The sequence below is a fragment of the Hordeum vulgare genome, chromosome 4H (assembly GCF_904849725.1).
Source record: "Hordeum vulgare subsp. vulgare chromosome 4H, MorexV3_pseudomolecules_assembly, whole genome shotgun sequence".
Taxonomy (NCBI): domain Eukaryota; kingdom Viridiplantae; phylum Streptophyta; class Magnoliopsida; order Poales; family Poaceae; genus Hordeum; species Hordeum vulgare.
The window spans coordinates 523,105,166-523,128,295 of record NC_058521.1 but is presented as its reverse complement, the minus strand read 5'-3'; the positions used below and the strand labels follow the sequence as shown (position 1 = coordinate 523,128,295).

The 23,130-nt window shown below is 47.8% G+C and overlaps 1 protein-coding gene across 2 annotated transcripts; it reads right to left on the bottom strand.

Annotated features, from left to right (window-relative positions):
- Positions 1-6,995: 6,995 nt before the first annotated feature.
- Positions 6,996-11,476, bottom strand: LOC123449255. 2 transcript variants are annotated; one of them, XM_045126401.1, is made up of 12 exons: positions 11,093-11,476; positions 10,878-10,994; positions 10,654-10,772; positions 10,212-10,295; positions 9,609-9,725; positions 9,090-9,533; positions 8,611-9,008; positions 8,419-8,518; positions 8,253-8,309; positions 8,071-8,157; positions 7,831-7,959; positions 6,996-7,748 (listed from the first exon to the last, which is right to left on the bottom strand). In XM_045126401.1, exons 3-12 carry the CDS (start codon positions 10,702-10,704, stop codon positions 7,398-7,400), a joined length of 1,818 nt encoding a protein of 605 aa, XP_044982336.1. In that variant the 5' UTR covers positions 10,705-10,772; positions 10,878-10,994; positions 11,093-11,476; the 3' UTR covers positions 6,996-7,397. The 2 variants fall into 2 exon arrangements, with proteins under 2 accessions (XP_044982336.1, XP_044982337.1); XM_045126402.1 differs by lacking the exon at positions 11,093-11,476 and having other exon boundaries at positions 10,878-11,048.
- Positions 11,477-23,130: the final 11,654 nt, after the last annotated feature.

The following is a 23,130-nucleotide window of genomic DNA, read 5'->3' as shown; positions in this document are numbered from 1 at the left end:
GCTTGCCGCTCTTCTTTGAATTACCCTTCTTGCCTTTGCCGTTTCTCTTGAAACTAGTGGTCTTATTCACCATCAACACTTGATGTTCTTTACGGAGTTCAGACTCTGCGACTTTCAGCATCGCAAACAACTCGCCGGGTGACTTGTTCATCCCTTGCATGTTGTAGTTCAACACAAAGCCTTTATAGCTTGGCGGCAGTGATTGAAGGATTCTGTCAGTGATAGCCTCTTGCGGGAGTTCAATCCCCAGCTCAGCTAGATGGTTTGAGTACCCAGACATTTTGAGCACATGTTCACTGACAGACGAGTTCTCCTCCATCTTGCAAGCATAGAATTTATCGGAGGTCTCATACCTCTCGATCCGGGCGTTCTTCTGAAAGATAAACTTCAACTCCTGGAATATCTCAAATGCTCCATGACGCTCAAAGCGACGTTGAAGTCCCGGTTCTAAGCCATACAAGACTGCACATTGAACTACTGAGTAGTCCTCCTTACGTGCTAACCAAGCGTTCTTAACATCCTGATCAGCCGTAGCGGGTGGTTCATCTCCTAGCGCAGCATTAAGGACATAATCCTTCTTCCCAGCTTGTAAGATTAGCTTAAGATTACGAGCCCAGTCTACAAAGTTGCTTCCATCATCTTTCAACTTAGCTTTCTCTAGGAACGTATTAAAATTCAGGATGACTGTCGTGTGAGCCATGATCTACAACACAAATATATTCAAAGTGGACTTAGACTATGTTCAAGATAATTAGAGTTTAACTTAATCAAATTATTTGCTAAACTCCCGCTCAAAAATTACATCTCTCCAGTCATTTGAGTGGTTCATGATCCACTTACACTAGCTCAAGTCTGATCATCACGTGAGTTGAGTATAGTTTCAGTGGTAAGCATCCCTATGCTAATCATATCATCTATATGATTCATGATCGACCTTTCAGTCTCATGTGTTCCGAGGCCATGTTTGCACACGCTAGGCTCGTCAAGCTTAACCCGAGTGTTCCGCGTGCGCAACTGTTTTGCACCCGTTGTATGTGAACGTTGAGTCTATCACACCCGATCATCACATGGTGTCTCGAAACGACGAACTGTAGCAACGGTGCACAGTCGGGGAGAACACAATTTCGTCTTGAAATTTTTTTTAGTGAGAGATCACCTTATAATGCTACCATCGTTCTAAGCAAAATAAGGTGCATAAAAGGATTAACATCACATGCAATTCATAAGTGACATGATATGGCCATCATCACGTGCTTCTTGATCTCCATCACCAAAGCACCGGCACGATCTTCTTGTCACCGGCGCCACACCATGATCTCCATCAACGTGTTGCCATCGGGGTTGTCGTGCTACTCATGCTATTACTACTAAAGCTACATCCTAGCAAAATAGTAAACGCATCTGCAAGCACAAACGTTAGTATAAAGACAACCCTATGGCTCCTGCCGGTTGCCGTACCATCGACGTGCAAGTCGATATTTTCTATTACAACATGATCATCTCATACATCCAATATATCACATCACATCGTTGGCCATATCACATCACAAGCATACCCTGCAAAAACAAGTTAGACGTCCTCTAATTTTGTTGTTGCATGTTTTACGTGGTGACCAAGGGTATCTAGTAGGATCGCATCTTACTTACGCAAACACCACAACGGAGATATATGAGTTGCTATTTAACCTCATCCAAGGACCTCCTCGGTCAAATCTGATTCAACTAAAGTTGGAGAAACCGACACTTGCCAGTCATCTTTGAGCAACGGGGTTACTCGTAGCGATGAAACCAGTCTCTCGTAAGCGTACGAGTAATGTCGGTCCAAGCCGCTTCAATCCAACAATATCGCGGAATCAAGAAAAGACTAAGGAGGGCAGCAAAACGCACATCACCGCCCACAAAAACTTTTGTGTTCTACTCGATAAGACATCTACGCATGAACCTAGCTCATGATGCCACTGTTGGGGAACGTCGCATGGGAAACAAAAAATTTCCTACGCGCACGAAGACCTATCATGGTGATGTCCATCTACGAGAGGGGATGAGTGATCTACGTACCCTTGTAGACCGTACAGCAGAAGCGTTAGTGAACGCGGTTGATGTAGTGGAACGTCCTCACGTCCCTCGATCCGCCCCGCGAACAATCCCGCGATCAGTCCCACGATCTAGTACCGAACGGACGGCACCTCCGCGTTCAGCACACGTACAGCTCGACGATGATCTCGGCCTTCTTGATCCAGCAAGAGAGACGGAGAGGTAGAAGAGTTCTCCGGCAGCGTGACGGCGCTCTGGAGGTTGGTGATGACCTTGTCTCAGCAGGGCTCCGCCCGAGCTCCGCAGAAACGCGATCTAGAGGAAAAATCGTGGAGGTATGTGGTCGGGCTGCCGTGGAAAAGTCGTCTCAAATCAGCCCTAAAACCTCTGTATATATAGGTGGGAGGGAGGGGACCTTGCCTTGGGGCTCAAGGAGCCCTAAGGGGGTCGGCCGAGTCCAAGGGGGAAGGCTCCCCCCCCCAAACCGAGTTGGACTTGGTTTGGTGGGTGGGAGTCCTTCCTTCCCTTCCCACCTCCTCCTTTTTTTTCTTTCTCTTTGATTTTCTTTCCTAGGCGCATAGGGCCCTTTTGGGCTGCCCCACCAGCCCACTAAGGGCTGGTGCGCCACCCTCAAGGCCTATGGGCTTCCCCGGGGTGGGTTGCCCCCCCCCCCCCCGGTGAACTCCTGGAACCCATTCGTCATTCCCGGTACATTCCCGGTAACTCCGAAAACCTTCCGGTAATCAAATGAGGTCATCCTATATATCAATCTTCGTTTCCGGACCATTCCAGAAACCCTCGTGACGTCCGTGATCTCATCCGGGACTCCGAACAACATTCGGTAACCAACCATATAACTCAAATACGCATAAAACAACGTCGAACCTTAAGTGTGCAGACCCTGCGGGTTCGAGAACTATGTAGACATGACCCGAGAGACTCCTCGGTCAATATCCAATAGTGGGACCTGGATGCCCATATTGGATCCTACATATTCTACGAAGATCTTATCATTTGAACCTCAGTGCCAAGGATTCATATAATCCCGTATGTCATTCCCTTTGTCCTTCGGTATGTTACTTGCCCGAGATTCGATCGTGAGTATCCGCATACCTATTTCAATCTCGTTTACCGGCAAGTCTCTTTACTCGTTCCGTAATACAAGATCCCGCAACTTACACTAAGTCACATTGCTTGCAAGGCTTGTGTGTGATGTTGTATTACCGAGTGGGCCCCGAGATACCTCTCTGTCACACGGAGTGACAAATCCCAGTCTTGATCCATACTAACTCAACTAACACCTTCAGAGATACCTATAGAGCATCTTTATAGTCACCCAGTTACGTTGCGACGTTTGATACACACAAAGTATTCCTTCGGTGTCAGTGAGTTATATGATCTCATGGTCATAGGAACAAATACTTGACACGCAGAATACAGTAGCAATAAAATGACACGATCAACATGCTACGTCTATTAGTTTGGGTCTAGTCCATCACGTGATTCTCCTAATGACGTGATCCAGTTATCAAGCAACAACACCTTGTTTATAATCAAAAGATACTGACTATCTTTGATCAACTGGCTAGCCAACTAGAGGCTTGCTAGGGACAGTGTTTTGTCTATGTATCCACACATGTAAATGAGTCTTCATTCAATACAATTATAGCATGGATAATAAACGATTATCTTGATACAGGAATTATAATAATAACTATATTTATTATTGCCTCTAGGGCATAATTCCAATAGGAACTACTTTGGTTGTATGTGTGATGTACTCTGATATATTTATGAGAAGACAATTGAACCCCTGATTGTCTATCTTTTATTATTATGTATGTGTTGTGTTACCTGTTTGCGAGACGCTTAGATGCGCTCCTTTCCAATTCGGGGCCTCGATCCCCAGATCGGAAAGGACCGCATCTTGGTCGTTTCAAAAGTTTAAAGAACGCAGTAAATAGTCGGGATTAGAATATATTTGTTTTTTAAACCTTCTTTTGTAATTGTGAAAATAATTGAAATGTCGACTATTTTTGAAAATGCAAGTAATTTTAAAATTTCGATTTTTTTCAAATGTGAATAATATTTGTAATTCCGAATAATTGTTGAATAAGAACAATTTTTTCCATTCCAAACATTGCTTCATGGACAAAATTTGAAAACATGAATAATTTCTAAAACTCCCTGACCAGTTTATAAAGTGTGGGCATATTTGAAAATTCTGAACATTTTTTAAAAACACTAATAATTTAGTTTGGTTATGTTATAATCATATTAAAAAAAACAAAGTGCACTCTTTAAAAATGTTAAAGTTTGAAAAAGTTCATGCATTTCAAAAGAATGTTTATGATGTTTCAAAAAATGTATTATAATTTTTTTGTAGCATTCAAGGAAATGTTTGTGGCAATTTTTTTAAAGAAATTTCATGCTCTTAAAAAACTCATGACATTTTCTAGAAAAATAAATTATGCAATGTAAAAATGTATTCTCAAATATGTTTTACGATGTTTAGAAAAATGTTTTACGATGTTTAAAAAACATACTATTTAGAATTTAGAAAAATGATTAGCAGGAATTTGAAATTTACTATGTATTCTCAAATATGTTTTACTTGTACTTGAAAACGTAAATCATTTATTTAAAAACAATTCATCATAAAGATTCCTCTGAGAGCTTTCGCCTTCCTCTTCTCAAAAGCATTGGATTCATGGTGAAAAGAAATTGTAGAGGACAAGAAAAGAATGGCGTTGCTCTCTAGAAAACGCATATAGTGGCCTTTGTCGATGGGACAAATGTTGGAGCGTATGCATTACAAGGCAACTAACATTTTGTATTGTGAGTTCGTGAAAGAATGTTTTGTTTTTTTTTGGAATTGTTTTGAACGTGCAATTACCCTCCAACAACGCCAATTCTACAACCAGACCCAACCACACCGAGTTGGAGTAGCATTGAAGAAGTGCAATGCAATTAGGGGGGCAAGACTAGCAGTTTCGAATCGAGGGTGGGATGAAACAAAATATGGGTCAAGTTGCGAGTCAAAGGTGGACTTGCAATTGGGATGAAAAATAAAGCAGATGCCTAGTCGCGATTCGAGCTTGGGCTTACACCCGGGAGAACTACAACCTAACTTGCGAGTCGAGGATGGACTTACAATAGGGATAACTTTGTTGCAACGTGCCGAGTTCCGAGTCAAGGGTGCACCTGCAATTGCGATGAAAGATAAAACTCAGGCCCAGTTACGAGTCAAAAGTGGGCTTACCACTTGGATAAAATAAAACTACGGGCCTAGTTGCAAGTCAAGGATGGACTTGCAACTGTGATGAAAAACAAAAAAACACCCAGTTGCGAGTCCTCGGTGGACTTGCAACTCGGTCAACAATAAACTATGGGTCCAGTTGCGAGTCGAGGATGGACTTGCATCTGAAACAACGACAAACTACGATCTCAGTTGCGAGTCAAGGTTAGACATGCAACTCGGACAACAACAAAACTTTGATCCCAGTTACGTGTCGAGTTATGAGTCAAGGGTCGACTTGCAATCGGGGTGAAACAAACTATATATTGTCCCAATTACGCGTCAAAGGTGGTCTTGCAAATGGGATGAAAAATGAAACACATGCCTAGTCGTGAATCGTGGGTTGGCTTGCAACTGGTAGAACTATGAGCCAAGTTGCGAGTTGAAGGTGGACTTGCGACTAGAAAAACGATGAAACTATGAGCTTAGCTGTGAGTCAAGGGGGATTTGTCATTGGGATGAAACAAACTACAGTCCTAGTTGCGAGTCAAGGGTGGACATGCAAATGGAATGAAAGACAAAACGCAAGTGCAGTTGCGAGTCAAGGATTCTCTCGCAACTGGGATAAAACAAACTATGGGCCTAGTTGCGAGTCGGGTGTGGACTTTCAACTCGGACAACTACAAACTGTGGGGTTAGTTGTGAGTCAAGGGTGGGCTTGCAAATGGGATAAAACAAACTAGGGTCCCATTTTTGAATCAATGGTGGAGTTGCAACTGGGTTGACAAACAAAAACAAAGGTCGATTTACGAGTCAAGGGTGAGCTAGCAACTAGGATGAAGCAAACCATGGGCCTAGTTGGGAGTCAAGCATGGAGTTGCAACTAGGATAACTATATAAAATTATGATACGAGTTACAAATCAAGGATGGACTTGCAATTGGGACAACTACAAACCACGAATTTAGTTGTGAGTAAAGGGTGGACTGGCAACTGGGATAAACACAAACTACGATCCCGATTGCGAATCAAGGGTACACATGCAATTCGGATGAAAAACAAAACAAAGGCCGAGTTGCGAGTCAAGGGTGGGTATCAATTGGGATGAAACAAAACTATGGGCCTAGTTGCGAGTCAAGGGTTGGGTTGCAACTAAAAAAACTACAAGAAGAGTTGCGAGTGAAGGGTGGTCGTGCAACTCGGACAACATAATAACTGTGGGGCTAGTTTCCAGTCAAGTGTGGATTTCTAAGTAAGATGAAAAATAAACTACTGACCCCAGATGCGACTCAAGGTGAGCTTCCAACTCGAAAAAGGAGAACTACATGCCCAATTGTGAGTAGTGGGTGGATCTGCAACTGAAATAATGGAAAAAGGTTGAGTTGTTAGTTGATGGTGGACTCAAGGGTCCACTTGCAACTTGAACATAAAAAAAGTCAGACTCCTAGTTGCGAGTTGAGAATGGACTTGCAATTGAGAAAAAAAGCCAGGTCCTACTTACAAGTTGATGCGGGTTGCAATTAGAATAAAAAAAAAAGCCAAGATCTAATTGCGAGTCGATGGTGAACTTGGAACTAAAAAATTCAAGCCCCAGTTGTGAGTCGATAATGGACTTGAAGGTGAGATAAGAAAATATGACGTCTGGGTTGTGAGTCAAGGACAGACTTGCAGCTGGGACAAAACAAGGTTGCACCCTAGTTACGAGTCGAGGATGGACTTACAACTAGAACAAAAAAGATCGAATTCCAGTTGTAAGTCAAGGACAGTTTGTCCGGACGTTTGAAACGGATACGAGAGGTAGGACACGAAGGGCCCGGTTGTAGTCGTGCAAAAAAGGCTCCGTGCTACTTGAGTTTTCTCCGCGTGCCCGACCGAACAGAACAGAAACATGCACGTATTACATTTTGGTGCGAGCCACGATCGAGCACGTATGGACGAATGACATGGCAACAGATATACACGTCGACACGCATGCAGTCCTTGTGCCTTGCTGTATGCCCCAGTATCCACCCTTCTCCCTGTACATCCAACAAGATCACGCCCAGAAGATGACCGCAGATCTGGATCTCTTGGACTCTTGCACGGAGCAAGCGGAAGCAGCAGCACCACGCCCAATACCATCATCATCATGCAACCGAGGGCGCCACCGCCTGCTGCACGCCGGCCGGGGACCCGACCAGCTCCCGCGCCAGCGCGTACCTGAAGGCCATGTTGTGCGGCCTCCACTCCACGCCGCCGCCGCCGCGCGGCCTCCCCTGCTGCCGCACCGCCGCCCGGAGGCCCTCCGGGAGGCACGACTCCACCACGCGCAGCAGCTCCTGCGCCGCCAGCCCGGCGTCCCTCGCGTACGACTCCAGCACCTTGGGGAGGATCACCCTGCTGCGCCCCGACCCGCGCACGCCCACGTTGCCGCGGATGAACTCCTCCTTGGCCGCCTCCAGCTGCTGGAGCAACCGCCTCGGGCTGTACAGCCGCACCTGACACACGGACGCCATCCATCCGTCAGTCCCACGCGCTACTGCAGCTGCTGGCAAGAAATTACAGTACGTGCGCACGTACCACTGGATCCGAGTGGCTTCCGGATGACAGCGCGAAGTGCACCAGAGGCTCGGGCCGGTCGACGGCGAACCCCTGCAGATCATCCTTGTCTCTGGGCTTCCATCTGGGGTACAGGAGCAGCCTGAACCACTGCACAATTTGAAAGGGAAGCAGAGCATGTGAGAACCATTATTGTTTGCAATGCCGAATTTCAAAAGGCAAGAAAATGGAGTTCGAGAATTCACAAGAGGTTGGCTGGACCTGTCCGGAAGAGTGTACTCGGCAGCACAAGATCTGGTACTCTATCAACTCCGCGTTTACCCTCTGCCCACTGATGATGTACGATACCTGTGGTGCAGAAATGGCTGCCAGATTAAAACTCTGAGAGGGGATGAGTAGGTGCTGCTGTATCTAAACAGGTTCCTGTTCGATGTGGGTACCACCTTGGTCAGCAGCATTCTCTTGCTGTTACTCTGCGGGATCCCGTATTCAATATGAGCCTGAAAAAATGACAATGTTAGGATTCAAGTCCATCATTCCATCAGTTTCAAAATATATACTTGTAATGGACAGATATATAAGTACAGGCTAAGGAACTAGTTACATTACATGCATCATCATGGCATTGTGCACATTGATCCAGAAAGCCAGCTTTTCTTCGTTCTTCATTCCACCGAGATCGACAGTTTCTAGCAGCTGAACAAGTGATCTGCAGAGTGACAACATGACAGTCAGTCAAACGCAGATACTTGTATGGTCAGTATGGATTGACACACATCAATTTGGCATGGAAACACTCACTTGTATTTACACAGCATGTCTTTCACATCAGAAGACCTCTGAGCCCCCTTGCAGAGAGCAGACACCTCGATTACAGAATCACATTGCTGGCCCAAATCACCTGAACTGAATGAACTGTCCTGCCATGCCTCGATAAAGCTCTCTTTCCTGCATCTGGGGCTCCATATATCACCAGTAAATTTGGAAGAGATCCCGCTTGCCGAAGAAAAGGACGAGCACGGTGAGGGGAAGAAGGCGTATTGCACCGCACTAACATCTCTGAGCCTCATGTATATGCCAGCAATGCATTTGATCATGTCCTCGGATATCTTGTTAGGTGTTTGAGGAACATGATCTGCAATCCTGGTACCCAGGATATCTGCTAAGCTAACAATGCTGGAATCCATGCACTTGCCCTCCTGCGCCATGAAAGCCATGTTAGTACCAGCATTTCTACAAGCCTACAGCAACCAAGATCATGTAGTAAAGTGCTTAAGTACCTCAACGAACGTTAGAGGCGAAGTATGACATGGTTTAAGAGCTCTAGCGAGATTGTTCGCTGAAGGGGATACTCTAGCTGAGCAGATGGAACGCGGCAGGAGCGAGGAATGGCTGCGCCCGATAGCGGTCTTGCTGTCGTTGTGCTGTGGAATGCCGGGCTCACAATGAAGGGCTGCCGTTGTCGACCTGCGTGCCTGAACCATGCGGCTGGACTGCACCAATTGGTGCTTCTTTGGGGTTGAGAAATCGTGAGCCGAAGTTTCAGAGAGTGTGCCTGAAAACGACCTTGCTGATTGCTTGTTTCTTCTCTCCATGTCATAAGCAGAAATGGTGCTGCATAATTGTTGGTCAAAGGCCTGCCGGTAGAGTGTCAGGAGATGCTGCTCCAAGCATATGACTTCTAGCTCCAGTACCGCAATCTCCTTTATTAGCTTCTCAGTAGGCTGGCATGACATGAAAGATAGATGGTTTGCTTTGAATCAAGAACCCCGGCATCACAACATCAGCAAAAAAATTACCTTTGGAAGGTAGCAGTCTCTTGATAAATGGATAGCACAGGGCTTGTGACCTAATGCTTTCTCTAGAGCACGCCGCATGGCAAACTGATCATTTAGTCGCTTCTCGAGGTGCTGGACCTGCAGAAGTAACACCATCATGAGTATCAGAACCGAATTGAAGTACAACCATATATGTCAACAAACATACAGTCACTTTCAAAAAAAAAACAGTCGAACTGATTCTCTGGTCCTATACTGTACTGGGATAAGGAGCTTGTGGGCAACAAATGTCTACCCTACCCCTTAAATTTCTCAAATTTGGAATGCATTTCTGTACACAGGGCAACCGAGTAACTTTTTCATGCAATATTGTACCAAGGATGAACATGAACTGAATCTCAAAATTCTACAATTGGCATTTTCCTACAGAAATCTGCATAATTGGCAAAGTTCATGGATATGGCATTTAAGAGAAAAGGGACAAGCCAGAATCACGAGTAATAGCTAAGAAACAATCAAGCAAGTCGAAAGCACTTAATAAGAGAGGTCAGGCATGCATGGGGCCATATGCCACTGAAATATAGTAGTAATCCCAAAAAAAAAATGTTGATTTCAATCGCTTACCTCCTGTACCAAAGAGCATGGAATCTCAGTGCTGTGTGACTGCCTTTTACTGGTGCTCTTATGATCCTTGGGTTCCCTAGCATTCTTTGCAAAAAAAAAAAAAAAAAAAAAAAAAAAGGAAGAAGAATATAAAAACAGAAAATGGTGAGGCAGGGAGAACCATGAGATATTTGCAGTAAGAACACATACACCCCAACCAAGGCATCTACCAAATGCAGCGACCAAGACGGTTTTGATCCTTGGCAGAACAAACTGATTCAGACTTCAGACATGGAGAATTTCTACGGGAAGGGAAAATGATAGAGAGAGAAAAACCCGGAATACCTGCTGCGACAATCTAATTAACAGGAAAACTGACTCTCACTCTGCCTATGAACATTAAGAGAAAAAACAATGGCGCAAGAATTAAGGGGGCATTTTATCTCCGCAACCGGCAATTTACCTGTTGATGCTGAGCATGGCGCCTCGGGGAGTGCGAATCTACGCTCTCCATTCTGAGGATTAATTCTCCTAGAACAAAACCACCGCCAATGCAGACCCGACAACAAGTGCTTCTTCTACCTAAGAACCGCAGAATCATATCGTCAGGCCAGTCCAGAATCCAAACACGGCGCTGCAAAAGAAACCGCAAGCATGTCGCAACCGCATAATGCCAACGGTGCGAACCTCTCGAAGCCGCTGCGATTCATTGCTGAGCCACTCCACTGCAGCAGGTCTGCGCAGCCGAGCTCAAGAATGGCTCCTCCGGCCTGATCTCACAGGTGAACCCAGCCAAGCCAAAACCTGAAATCCGCAGCCACGTTACACACGTACCAGAAACCCAAACGGAAAGAGGAGGTGGGAGAGACGCTATAATGGAGAGGGAGAGCTCGGAATCTCACCGGACACAAAAATCGCCCGCAAGGAGTCGGGGTTTCTCGGGGTTGTTGCCGGGGAGTCGATCACCTAACCAAGGAAACCACCGGGCCGGACTGGGCTGCTGCCTTCTGAATGGCTCCCTTCTCTTGTCCCGGAGCTGCCGCTGCTTCTCTGGGTGGCCGCGTGCGCGCGCGCGTGGAGCGTGAGGGCGACGGATGAGCTTGAGGGAGGCGCTGCCACTGCCAGAGGGAGGGTGCTGCTGCTGCCTATGAGAAAATGAGAATCGTAGCACGCCTACTCCGATCGGTTTCCCCTTTGCTCTGCTGTGTCCGGCTATTCCGATGCTTTGTTTATGGTGGCGGTGTATCACGTTTAATTTACGTATGCCTGCCCTGAAACTTACCAACTCCCCTCCTTTTCTATGCAAGTTCTTACTGTATTTATTACTAGAGCTGAGGCGCCGGGCTCCACGCAGCTCTATTCTACTCTATCCAGATCCGGAAGCTCTTTGTTTACTCGCCCATTCGTCCGCGCGTTGCTGGTTTACTCCGCTGTACAAGGCTGCTCGCCGTTCTACTCCGTCGTTGCGTCAGACGTTGAGACCTGATGGTGATGAGCTAACTGAATTACTCCTCCGTCACCTTCATTGTATACCATCGCTTAGCTGAAGGAAGAGGATAATCAAGTCAAGACTTTTGCTGCCGATAAAAAGTTGCATTCTGATGCGTACTGTGCAGGTTTTGCCTCAAGGGTAATGATGAGCTGATATGGCAGGGGAGGTAAAAATAACAGACGCAGCAAGTCAGCATGCAGGCAGGCACAGTAACATGCATGGCTCATCGATCTTTGACCTGCTACCTGTGAATGTGAAGACCACGCTACGCTACGCTGTTCACTGCCGACTGCCGAGGCCATTGATGGAAGTCGTCCTGTGTCTACGCATCAGACACGGGCGAGCAGGGAGCAAGCCTGTGTGGACGGTGGAGATGACACACAGCGAGGGCAAGAGCCCACGAGTCCAAAACCCCGGAGAAAGAGGCCAAGGAAATGGGCAGGCGCACGTCCACTGTGGACTGCGGTGAATCTGTCCTCTTTTCACCTCGAAACGGGCGCTCCTTTGCCGTGATGCGCTGGTGCGGGCTTGACCTCCGTGAGAAACAACTTTGGCAGGTCATGTGACACGCTCGCCACATGTGTCCACTGTCTACCAGTAAACTGAAGGAACCCTCGTCAGGCTCACAGGATATCCACAGCGGCCGGGGCCGTCTCCTGCTACCTAGACCAATCCTGCGTTACGTGCACGCATAAAAGAGTGGTTAGGCCAGCTCCAACGGGCCGATCTAAATAAAGGGCGATTTTGTTAGTTTTTTGTCCGTTTGAGCCGGCCAGACGAATACGAACATATACTTTCGTAAATGGATCGGCGCATGCGTGCAACGCTGGCCGAACTCATTTTTGCCGGCGTGCGAAAAAATACATTAGAGCAACTTCAATGGGACGATACATTCCGTCTGTCGCCGTCCGTTTGGGTCGGCACGGAAAAAAATGATGGCCAACGCGCCGACCCATTTTCCGGCCCAAAATTGAGACTGAAATGCGTCAGCACGAAAGCGAAGCAGACACACGCCCCCTCGGTGTCCGCCCCCAACCACCGCGGACAACATAATTTATGACGGCCGCCATCCTCGGGCCCACGCGTCGGCGACCGCAATCGGCCTTTTTTAATCCGAGCGTGCGGTGGGTTTAACCATCTGCTTCCAGAACCCTCCCCCGTCCCCATCTCGCCACCTCGTCGGCGACCAAGCGACCGAAACCCTAGCACACCATGGTCGGCGGCTTCCCAAAGAAGGGCAAGGCCCCGCTCTTCCCCCGCGCCATCTCACCGTCGTCGTCTTCCCACCGGCCTCGCCAGGGCGTGAGCGTCCCGATGCACCAAACGCGGTGGCACTGGGAGCACCGCGTGCCACTTCCTTACCCCGATGTCACGCTGCCGCACGATTGTCATCTGGATCCGGAGAGGATTCCGGTGCCGGCCGTGCCGCGGTCGACGCGGGTGCATGCGAAGGAGGTGAGCCGTCGTCGGCGTCTGCTGACGGCGGAGAAGCGACGAGACCCCACGCACGCGGCCGACTCCCCTAACTGGGAGGTGTGGTTTGCGGTGGAGCACGAGGAGCAGCGCCGCCGTGGCGTGTGCGAAGTACAGCCAGGAGGCCCTCTGCCGCCCCCGCCTGTCGTCAGCGACGAGGACCAGGTAGCTGAGGCGCCTACCATGCGACGCTTGTTGGTGTTCTTCGCGACAGCGAGGAAGAAGCGTGGCACATGGCCGAAGAGGAGGTGGCGTACCAGCAACAACTCGTGGAGGCCATCGCACTGTCGGTCGCCGACGACTGCGTCGTGCCACCTCTGCCGGAGCCCGAGCCCTGCTGCCGCGGGAGGTCTACCAGTGGACCAGCGTCATCGAGGAGTTCGTTAGTGCGCCGCCCATCTAGCTGGGCGCGACACCGTAGCAGGAGCAAGCCTACCTCGAGCACTGGAGGTCGGAGCACCTGCGGGCGGAGCGGGCCGAAGGCCTGCGGCTCATGGAGCTGGAGAAGGAGGAGGAGGAGGAGCGACAGGAGGCGAAGGAGGAGGAGTGTGCCCGTGCTGCTGCACTGCCACCGCCACTAGCACATCCCGCGCCGGAGGGGCAGACGACGGAGGCGCATGCACCTGCGCTTTGGAACTCGGCGTTCCCCTGGGCCGGCCCTGCGCCAACGTTGGTCGAACTCACCGGCCCTGACGACGACGACGACGCCTAGGGCTGCATGGACGTAGTTTTAGGGTTTTTTATTTTTATTTAATGTAATGCGGACGCGACGCGTGGACTATAGCCGGCGTTCGTGGCCTGCCTTTCATGTTTAATTATGCAATATGTGTTTTTTCACGCCGGCAAAAAAATGGGTCCGGCCAGCATTGGGCGCACGAACCGACCCATTTGCGGAAGCGGACGTTCGTGTCCGCCTGGCCGTCCCAAACAGACAAAAAGCGGACGAAATCGTTGCCTGTTTGGGTCGGCCCGTTGGAGTTGCTCTAAGTGCATAATTAAACATTAAAAGCCGACCACGAAGGCTGTCAAGAGTCCACGCGTTACATCATAAATGAAAAAAAAACTAGGCGTCCTCGACAGCAGCGGTGAGGTCGGGCTGTGCCGGAGCGGGGGCAGGCTGTGCCGGCGCGGGTAGTGCTGGTGTCGGCAGTGACGCAGCACGGACGCACTTGTTCGCCAAGCGCAACGCCATCTTAGCCTGCAGGTAGGCGGCCTCCTTTGCAAGGAGCGCCCGGGGGTAGACGACGAGGGTGTTCTAGGAGAAACCGGGCGTAGCACGAGCGCGCTCGTGCGCCTCGTGCATCGCCCTCTTAGCATGTACGTAGGCGACCTCCTCTCGAAGCATCGCGCGCGAGTAGATGACGAGGTTGTCGCCGTTGTCCATGGCTGCTGGGTCGTCGATGAGGAAACAGAGGGGTGGCGAGATGGGGACGGGGGAGGGTTCTCGAAGCAGATGGCCGCACCCCACCGCACGCTCGGATTAATAAAGGCCGACCACGGTCGCTCACGCGTGGGCCCGAGGAGGGCGGCTGTCATAAATTATGTTGACCGCGGTGGTTGCGGGGGACACTGAGAGGGCACGCGTGTCCGCTTCTTGTCCGCGCCGACGCATTTCAGTCCCAAATTTGGGCCGGAAATGGGTCGGCGGGAACATGGAGAGGACATGTTTTCAAAATGGGTCGGCACGTTGGGCCGCCTTTTGTGTCCATGCCGACCCAAACGGACGGCGGCGGACGAAATGGGTCACCCCATTGGAGTTGCTCTTAGAGGACGCGCTACGGGCCCAACGCGCTAAGAAAAATTACAGCGCCGGAATGTTTTTTTAACACCCGGTACTGCGCCTGTTCCAGCAGGCGTCGCAAAATAGGTGTTGTGAAATGCAACTCGTTTGAGTAGATGCGTGTGTGGCGGCCCACGTGAGCAACCTACCACCCTATATAATATTTTAAATGTATTTTTATTCGAGCAACAAAATCTAGTTAAATTGCATGACATAGCTCAAAATCATTCAACGAAGATCATAATAAATACAAAGTTCACATACAAATAAATGGCATATAAACAATCATGCCTCGTCTTCTTCCTCCTCTTCTTTGCCCGAGGACGAAGACGATTCCTCGTCCTTGCTGTGAGTCATGTGTCCATCCATGAGGACATCTCCAACGGCATCATCCGAGGCTACACTCAGCATACCGGAATCCATGTATGCACCCATGTCACTCGGAGGAGCTCCCATGCCTCCCATGAGAGAACCAAAATTCATGTCTCCCATGGTAGCTCCGAAGCCACGTATGCCTTCTGTAGATGCTCTCATGCCTCACATGGTAGCTCCGAAGTCACCAATGCCTCCCGTAGATGCTCCCATGATTCACATCGTTGCTCCGAAGCTATCCATGCATCCCATGCCGCCGATGGTAGCTCACATGCCTTTGAAGCCATCCATGCCTCCCAATCCTCCTAAAGTAGCCCCATGCCTCCGAAGCCTCCCATGCCCATGGATATTTTTTGGGCCAGAAATTCATCAGGGAAAGATTGATGAACTTCTTTTGCCTATCACCGAAGGTAGATGTGTCCATGAAGAACAAGTGTTTCTCCCATTTTAATAATCTAGCTCACTCCTCCATGGCCAATTTCGTCTCCTCCAAGGCCACCTTCCTCTCCTCGCCCGCCAACCTCCTCTCCTTGGCCATCGCATCTTGGCTCCTTGCCATCCTCTGCACCTCGGTTGCTTCTTTTTTTCCTTTAAAAGAGCATTCATAGCATTCGTTAACTCGTCATCTCCTCTCCTCTTCTTCTTTTCTTTTGCTTCTTTCTTACTTTCATTTGGTCTTTTTGGCTTGGAGTAGGCAACCGAGTTTGGTGTAGGACTCCTCTTGCCATCATCACTTGATGTCTCCTCCTCATCATCCAAATCAATAGTTGCCTTGCTTTTCTTGCTCTCTTTTTGGTCATCATGGGCTTTTCCCTTCTCTACATTCTTCAACACTTCGTAGCAATGGGGAAACACAAATGCTCTCACTTTCTTGACCTTACCTTTCTTGGTATTTTTTGTTGGGGAACGCCGCATGGGAAACAAAAAATTTCCTACGCGCACGAAGACATATCATGGTGATGTCCATCTACGAGAGGGGATGAGTGATCTACGTACCCTTGTAGATCGTACAGCAGAAGCGTTAGTGAACGCGGTTGATGTAGTGGAACGTCCTCACGTCCCTCGATCCGCCCCGTGAACAATCCCGCGATCAGTCCCACGATCTAGTACCGAACGGACGACACCTCCGCGTTCAGCACACGTACAGCTCGACGATGATCTCGGCCTTCTTGATCCAGCAAGAGAGACGGAGAGGTAGAAGAGTTCTCCGGCAGCGTGACAGCGCTCCGGAGGTTGGTGATGACCTTGTCTCAGCAGGGCTCCGCCCGAGCTCCGCAGAAACGCGATCTAGAGGAAAAACCACGGAGGTATGTGGTCGGGCTGCCGTGGAAAAGTCGTCTCAAATCAGCTCTAGAACTTCCGTATATATAGGTGGGAGGGAGGGGACCTTGCCCTGGGGCTCAAGGAGACCCAAGGGTGTCGGCCGAGTCCAAGGGGGGAGGACTCCCCCCCCCCAAACCGAGTTGGACTTGGTTTGGTGGGAGGGAGTCCCCTTTCCTTCCCACCTCCTCCTTTTTTTTCTTTTCTCTTGATTTTTTCTTCTTGGCGCATAGAGCCCTTTTGGGCTGTCCCACCAGCCCACTAAGGGCTGGTGTGCCACCCTCAAGGCCTATGGGCTTCCCCGGGGTGGGTTGCCCCCCCCGGTGAACTCCCGGAACCCATTCGTCATTCCCGGTACATTCCCGGTAACTCCGAAAACCTTCCGGTAATCAAATAAGGTCATCCTATATATCAATCTTCGTTTCCGGACCATTCCGGAAACCCTCGTGCCGTCCGTGATCTCATCCGGGACTCCGAACGACATTCGGTAACCAACCATATAACTCAAATACGCATAAAACAACGTCGAACCTTAAGTGTGCAGACCCTGCGGGTTCGAGAACTATGTAGACATGACCCGAGAGACTCCTCGGTCAATATCCAATAGCGGGACCTGGATGCCCATATTGGATCCTACATATTCTACAAAGATCTTATCGTTTGAACCTCAGTGCCAAGGATTCATATAATCCCGTATGTCATTCCCTTTGTCCTTCGGTATGTTACTTGCCCGAGATTCGATCGTCAGTATCCGTATACCTATTTCAATCTCGTTCACCGGCAAGTCTCTTTACTCGTTCCGTAATACAAGATCCCGCAACTTACACTAAGTTACATTGCTTGCAAGGCTTGTGTGTGATGTTGTATTACCGAGTGGGCCCCGAGATACCTCTCCGTTCACACGGAGTGACTAATCCCAGTCTTGATCCATACTAACTCAACTAACACCTTCGGAGATACCTGTAGAGCATCTTTATAGTCACCCAGTTACGTTGCGACGTTTGATACACACAAAGCATTCCTCCGGTGTCAGTGAGTTATATGATCTCATGGTCATAGGAATAAATACTTGACACGCAGAAAACAGTAGCAACAAAATGACACGATCAACATGCTACGTCTATTAGTTTGGGTCTAGTCCATCACGTGATTCTCCTAATGACGTGATCCAGTTATCAAGCAACAACACATAATTAGAAGACACTGACTATCTTTGATCAACTGGCTAGCCAACTAGAGGCTTGCTAGGGATGGTGTTTTGTCTATGTATCCACACATGTAAATGAGTCTTCATTCAATACAATTATAGCATGGATAATAAACGATTATCTTGATACAGGAATTATAATAATAACTATATTTATTATTGCCTCTAGGGCATAATTCCAACAGTCTCCCACTTGCACTAGAGTCAATAATCTAGCCCTCACATCACCATGTGAATTACATTGTAATAAATCTAACACCCATACAGTTCTGGTGTTGATCATGTTTTGGCCGTGGAAGAGGTTTAGTCAGCGGGTCTGCTACATTCAGATCCGTGTGCACTTTGCATATATTCACGTCCTCTCCCTCGACGTAGTCGCGGATGAGGTTGAAGCGTCGTTTGATGTGTCTGGTCTTCTTGTGAAACCGTGGTTCCTTTGCTAAGGCAATGGCACCAGTGTTGTCACAGAACAAGGTTATTGGATTCAGTGCGCTTGGCACCACTCCAAGATCCGTCATGAACTGCTTCATCCAGACACCCTCCTTAGCCGCCTCCGAGGCAGCCATGTACTCCGCTTCACATGTAGAATCTGCTACGACGCATTGCTTGGAACTGCACCAGCTTACTGCACCCCCATTAAGAATAAATACGTATCCTGTTTGCGACTTAGAGTCATCCGGATCTGTGTCAAAGCTTGCATTGACGTAACCTTTTACGGCGAGCTCTTCGTCACCTCCATACACGAGAAACATCTCCTTAGTCCTTTTCAGGTACTTCAGGATATTCTTGACCGCTGTCCAGTGATCCACTCCTGGATTACTCTGGAACCTACCTGCCATACTTATGGCCAGGCTAACATCCGGTCTAGTGCACAACATCGCATACATGATAGAACCTATGGATGAAGCATAGGGGACGGAGCGCATATGCTCTCTATCTTCATTAGATGCTGGGCACTGAGTCTTACTCAATCTCGTACCTTGTAGAACTGGCAAGAACCCTTTCTTGGACTATTCCATTTTGAACCTTTTCAAAACTTTATCAAGGTATGTGCTTTGTGAAAGTCCTATCAGGCGTTTTGATCTATCCCTATAGATCTTAATGCCTAGAATGTAAGCAGCTTCTCCTAGGTCCTTCATACAGAAACTTTTATTCAAGTAATCCTTTATGCTCTCTAAAAACTCTACGTTGTTTCCAATCAGCAATATGTCATCCACATATAATATTAGAAACGCCACAGAGCTCCCACTCACTTTCTTGTAAATACAAGATTCTCCAACCACTTGTATAAACCCAAATGCTTTGATCACCTCATCAAAGAATTTGTTCCAACTCCGAGATGCTTGCACCAGTCCATAAATGGATCGCTGGAGCTTGCACACCTTGTTAGCATTCTTAGGATCGACAAAACCTTCGGGTTGTATCATATACAACTCTTCCTTAAGGAAACCGTTAAGGAACGCCGTTTTGACATCCATCTGCCAGATTTCATAATCGAAAAATGCAGCTATTGCTAACATGATTCTGACGGACTTAAGCATCGCTACGGGTGAGAAAGTCTCATCGTAGTCAACTCCTTGAACTTGTGAAAACCCTTTGCCACAAGTCGAGCTTTATAAACGGTCACATTACCGTCAGCGTCCGTCTTCCTCTTAAAGACCCATTTGTTCTGAATGGCCTTGCGGCCCTCAGGCAGTACCTCCAAAGTCCACACTTTGTTCTCATACATGGATCCTATCTCGGACTTCATGGCTTCCAGCCATTTGTTGGAATCTGGGCCCACCATTGCTTCTTCATAATTCGCAGGTTCATTGTTGTCTAACAACATGATTGATAAGACGGGATTACCGTACCACTCTCGAGCAGCACGTGGTCTCGTCGACTTGCGTGGTTCGACAGAAACTTGAACTGGAGTTTCATGATCATCATCATTAACTTCCTCCTCAACCGGCGTCGCAATGACAGAGGTTTCCCTTTGCCCTGCGCCACCATCCAGAGGGATGAGAGGTTCGACAACCTCGTCAAGTTCTATCTTCCTCCCACTCAATTCTCTCGAGAGAAACTCCTTCTCGAGAAAAGCTCCGTTTTTAGCAACAAACACTTTGCCCTCGGATTTGAGATAGAAGGTGTACCCAACTGTCTCTTTTGGGTAACCTATGAAGACGCACTTTTCCGCTTTGGGTTCCAGCTTTTCAGGCTGAAGCTTTTTGACATAAGCATCACATCCCCAAACTTTAAGAAACGACAACTTTGGCCTTTTGCCATACCACAGTTCGTATGGTGTCGTCTCAACGGATTTTGATGGTGCCCTATTTAAAGTGAATGCAGCTGTTTCTAATGCATAGCCCCAAAATGATAACGGCAAATCAGTAAGAGACATCATAGATCGCACCATCTCTAATAGAGTATGATTACGACGTTCGGACACACCATTACGCTGTGGTGTTCCAGGCGGTGTTAACTGTGAAACAATTCCACATTGTCTTAAGTGAGCACCAAACTCGAAACTCAGATATTCACCCCCACGATCAGACCGTAGGAACTTGATCTTCTTGTTATGATGATTTTCCACTTCACTCTGAAATTGCTTGAACTTTTCAAATGTTTCAGACTTGTGCTTCATCAAGTAGACATAACCATATCTACTTAAATCGTCAGTGAAGGTGAGAAAATAACGATATCCGCCGCGTGCCTCCACGCTCATCGGTCCACACACATCGGTATGTATGATTTCCAACAAGTCACTTGCACGCTCCATTGTACCTGAGAACGGAGTCTTAGTCATCTTGCCCATGAGGCATGGTTCGCACGTGTCAAGTGAATCAAAGTCAAGTGACTCCAAAAGTCCATCAGCATGGAGTTTCTTCATGCGCTTTACACCAATATGACTTAAGCGGTAGTGCCACAAAAATATGGCGCTATCATTGTTAACTCTAACTCTTTTGGTCTCAATGTTATGTATATGCGTATCGTTATCAAGATTCAATATGAACAATCCTCTCACATTCGGTGCATGACCATAAAAGATGTTACTCATAGAAATAGAACAACCATTATTCTCTGACTTAAAAGAGTAACCGTCTCGCAATAAACAAGATCCAGATATAATGTTCATGCTCAACGCAGGCACCAAATAACAATGACTTAAGTTCATCACCAATCCTGACGGTAACTGAAGTGACACTGTGCCGACGGCGATTGCATCAACCTTGGAACCAATTCCTACGCGCATCGTCACTTCATCTTTCGCCAGCCTTCGCCTATTCCGCAGTTCCTATTTCGAGTTGCAAATATGAGCAACAGAACCGGTATCGAATACCCAGGCACTACTACGAGAACCGGTTAAGTACACATCAATAACATGTATATCAAATATACCTGATTTTTCTTTGCCCGCCTTCTTATCTGCCAGATACTTGGGGCAATTGCGCTTCCAGTGACCCATACCCTTGCAATAGTAACACTACGTTTCCGGCTTAGGTCCAGCTTTGGGTTTCTTCGTCGGATTGGCAACGGACTTGCCGCTCTTCTTCGAATTGCCCTTCTTGCCTTTTCCGTTTCTCTTGAAACTAGTGGTCTAATTCACCATCAACACTTGATGCCCTTTACGGAGTTCAGACTCTGCGACTATCAGCATCGCAAACAACTCGCCGGGAGACTTGTTCATCCCTTGCATGTTGTAGTTCAACACAAAGCCTTTATAGCTTGGCAGCAGTGATTGAAGGATTCTGTCAGTGATAGCTTCTTGCGGGAGTTCAATCCCCAGCTCAGCTAGACGGTTTGAGTACCCAGACATTTTGAGCACATGTTCACTGACAGATGAGTTTTCCTCCATCTTGCAAGCATAGAATTTATCGGAGGTCTCATACCTCTCGATCCGGGCGTTCTTCTGAAAGATAAACTCCAACTCCTGGAACATCTCAAATGCTCCATGACGCTCAAAGCGACGTTGAAGTCCCGGTTCTAAGCCATACAAGACTGCACATTGAACTATTGAGTAGTCCTCCTTACGTGCTAACCAAGCGTTCTTAACATCCTGATCAGCCGTAGCGGGTGGTTCATCTCCTAACACAGCATTAAGGACATAAGCCTTCTTCCCAGCTTGTAAGATTAGCTTAAGATTAGGAGCCCAGTCGACAAAGTTGCTTCCATCATCTTTCAACTTAGCTTTCTCTAGGAACGTATTAAAATTCAGGATGACTGTCGCGTGAGCCATGATCTACAACACAAATATATTCAAAGTGGACTTAGACTATGTTCAAGATACTTAGAGTTTAACTTAATCAAATTATTCGCTAAACTCCCACTCAAAAAGTACATCTCTCTAGTCATTTGAGTGGTTCATGATCCACTTACACTAGCTCAAGTCCGATCATCACGTGAGTTGAGTATAGTTTCAGTGGTAAGCATCCCTATGCTAATCATATCATCTATATGATTCATGATCGACCTTTCGGTCTCATGTGTTCCGAGGCCATGTCTGCACATGCCAGGCTCGTCAAGCTTAACCCGAGTGTTCCGCGTGCGCAACTGTTTTGCACCCGTTGTATGTGAACGTTGAGTCTATCACACCCGATCATCACGTGGTGTCTCGAAACGACGAACTGTAGCAACGGTGCACAGTCGGGGAGAACACAATTTCGTCTTGAAATTTTAGTGAGAGATCACCTCATAATGCTACCGTCGTTCTAAGCAAAATAAGGTGCATAAAAGGATTAACATCGCATGCAATTCATAAGTGACATGATATGGCCATCATCACGTGCTTCTTGATCTCCATCACCAAAGCACCGGCACGATCTTCTTGTCACCGGCGCCACATCATGATCTCCATCAACGTGTTGCCATCGGGGTTGTCGTGCTACTCATGCTATTACTACTAAAGCTACATCCTAGCAAAATAGTAAACGCATCTGCAAGCACACACGTTAGTATAAAGACAACCCTATGGCTCCTGCCGGTTGCCGCACCATCGACGTGCAAGTCGATATTTCTATTACAACATGGTCATCTCATACATCCAATATATCACATCACATCATTGGCCATATCACATCACAAGCATACCCTGCAAAAACAAGTTAGACGTCCTCTAATTTTGTTGTTGCATGTTTTACGTGGTGACCATGGGTATCTAGTAGGATCGCATCTTACTTACGCAAACACCACAACGGAGATATATGAGTTGCTATTTAACCTCATACAAGGACCTCCTCGATCAAATCCGATTCAACTAAAGTTGGAGAAACCGACACTTGCCAGTCATCTTTGAGCAACGGAGTTACTCGTAACGATG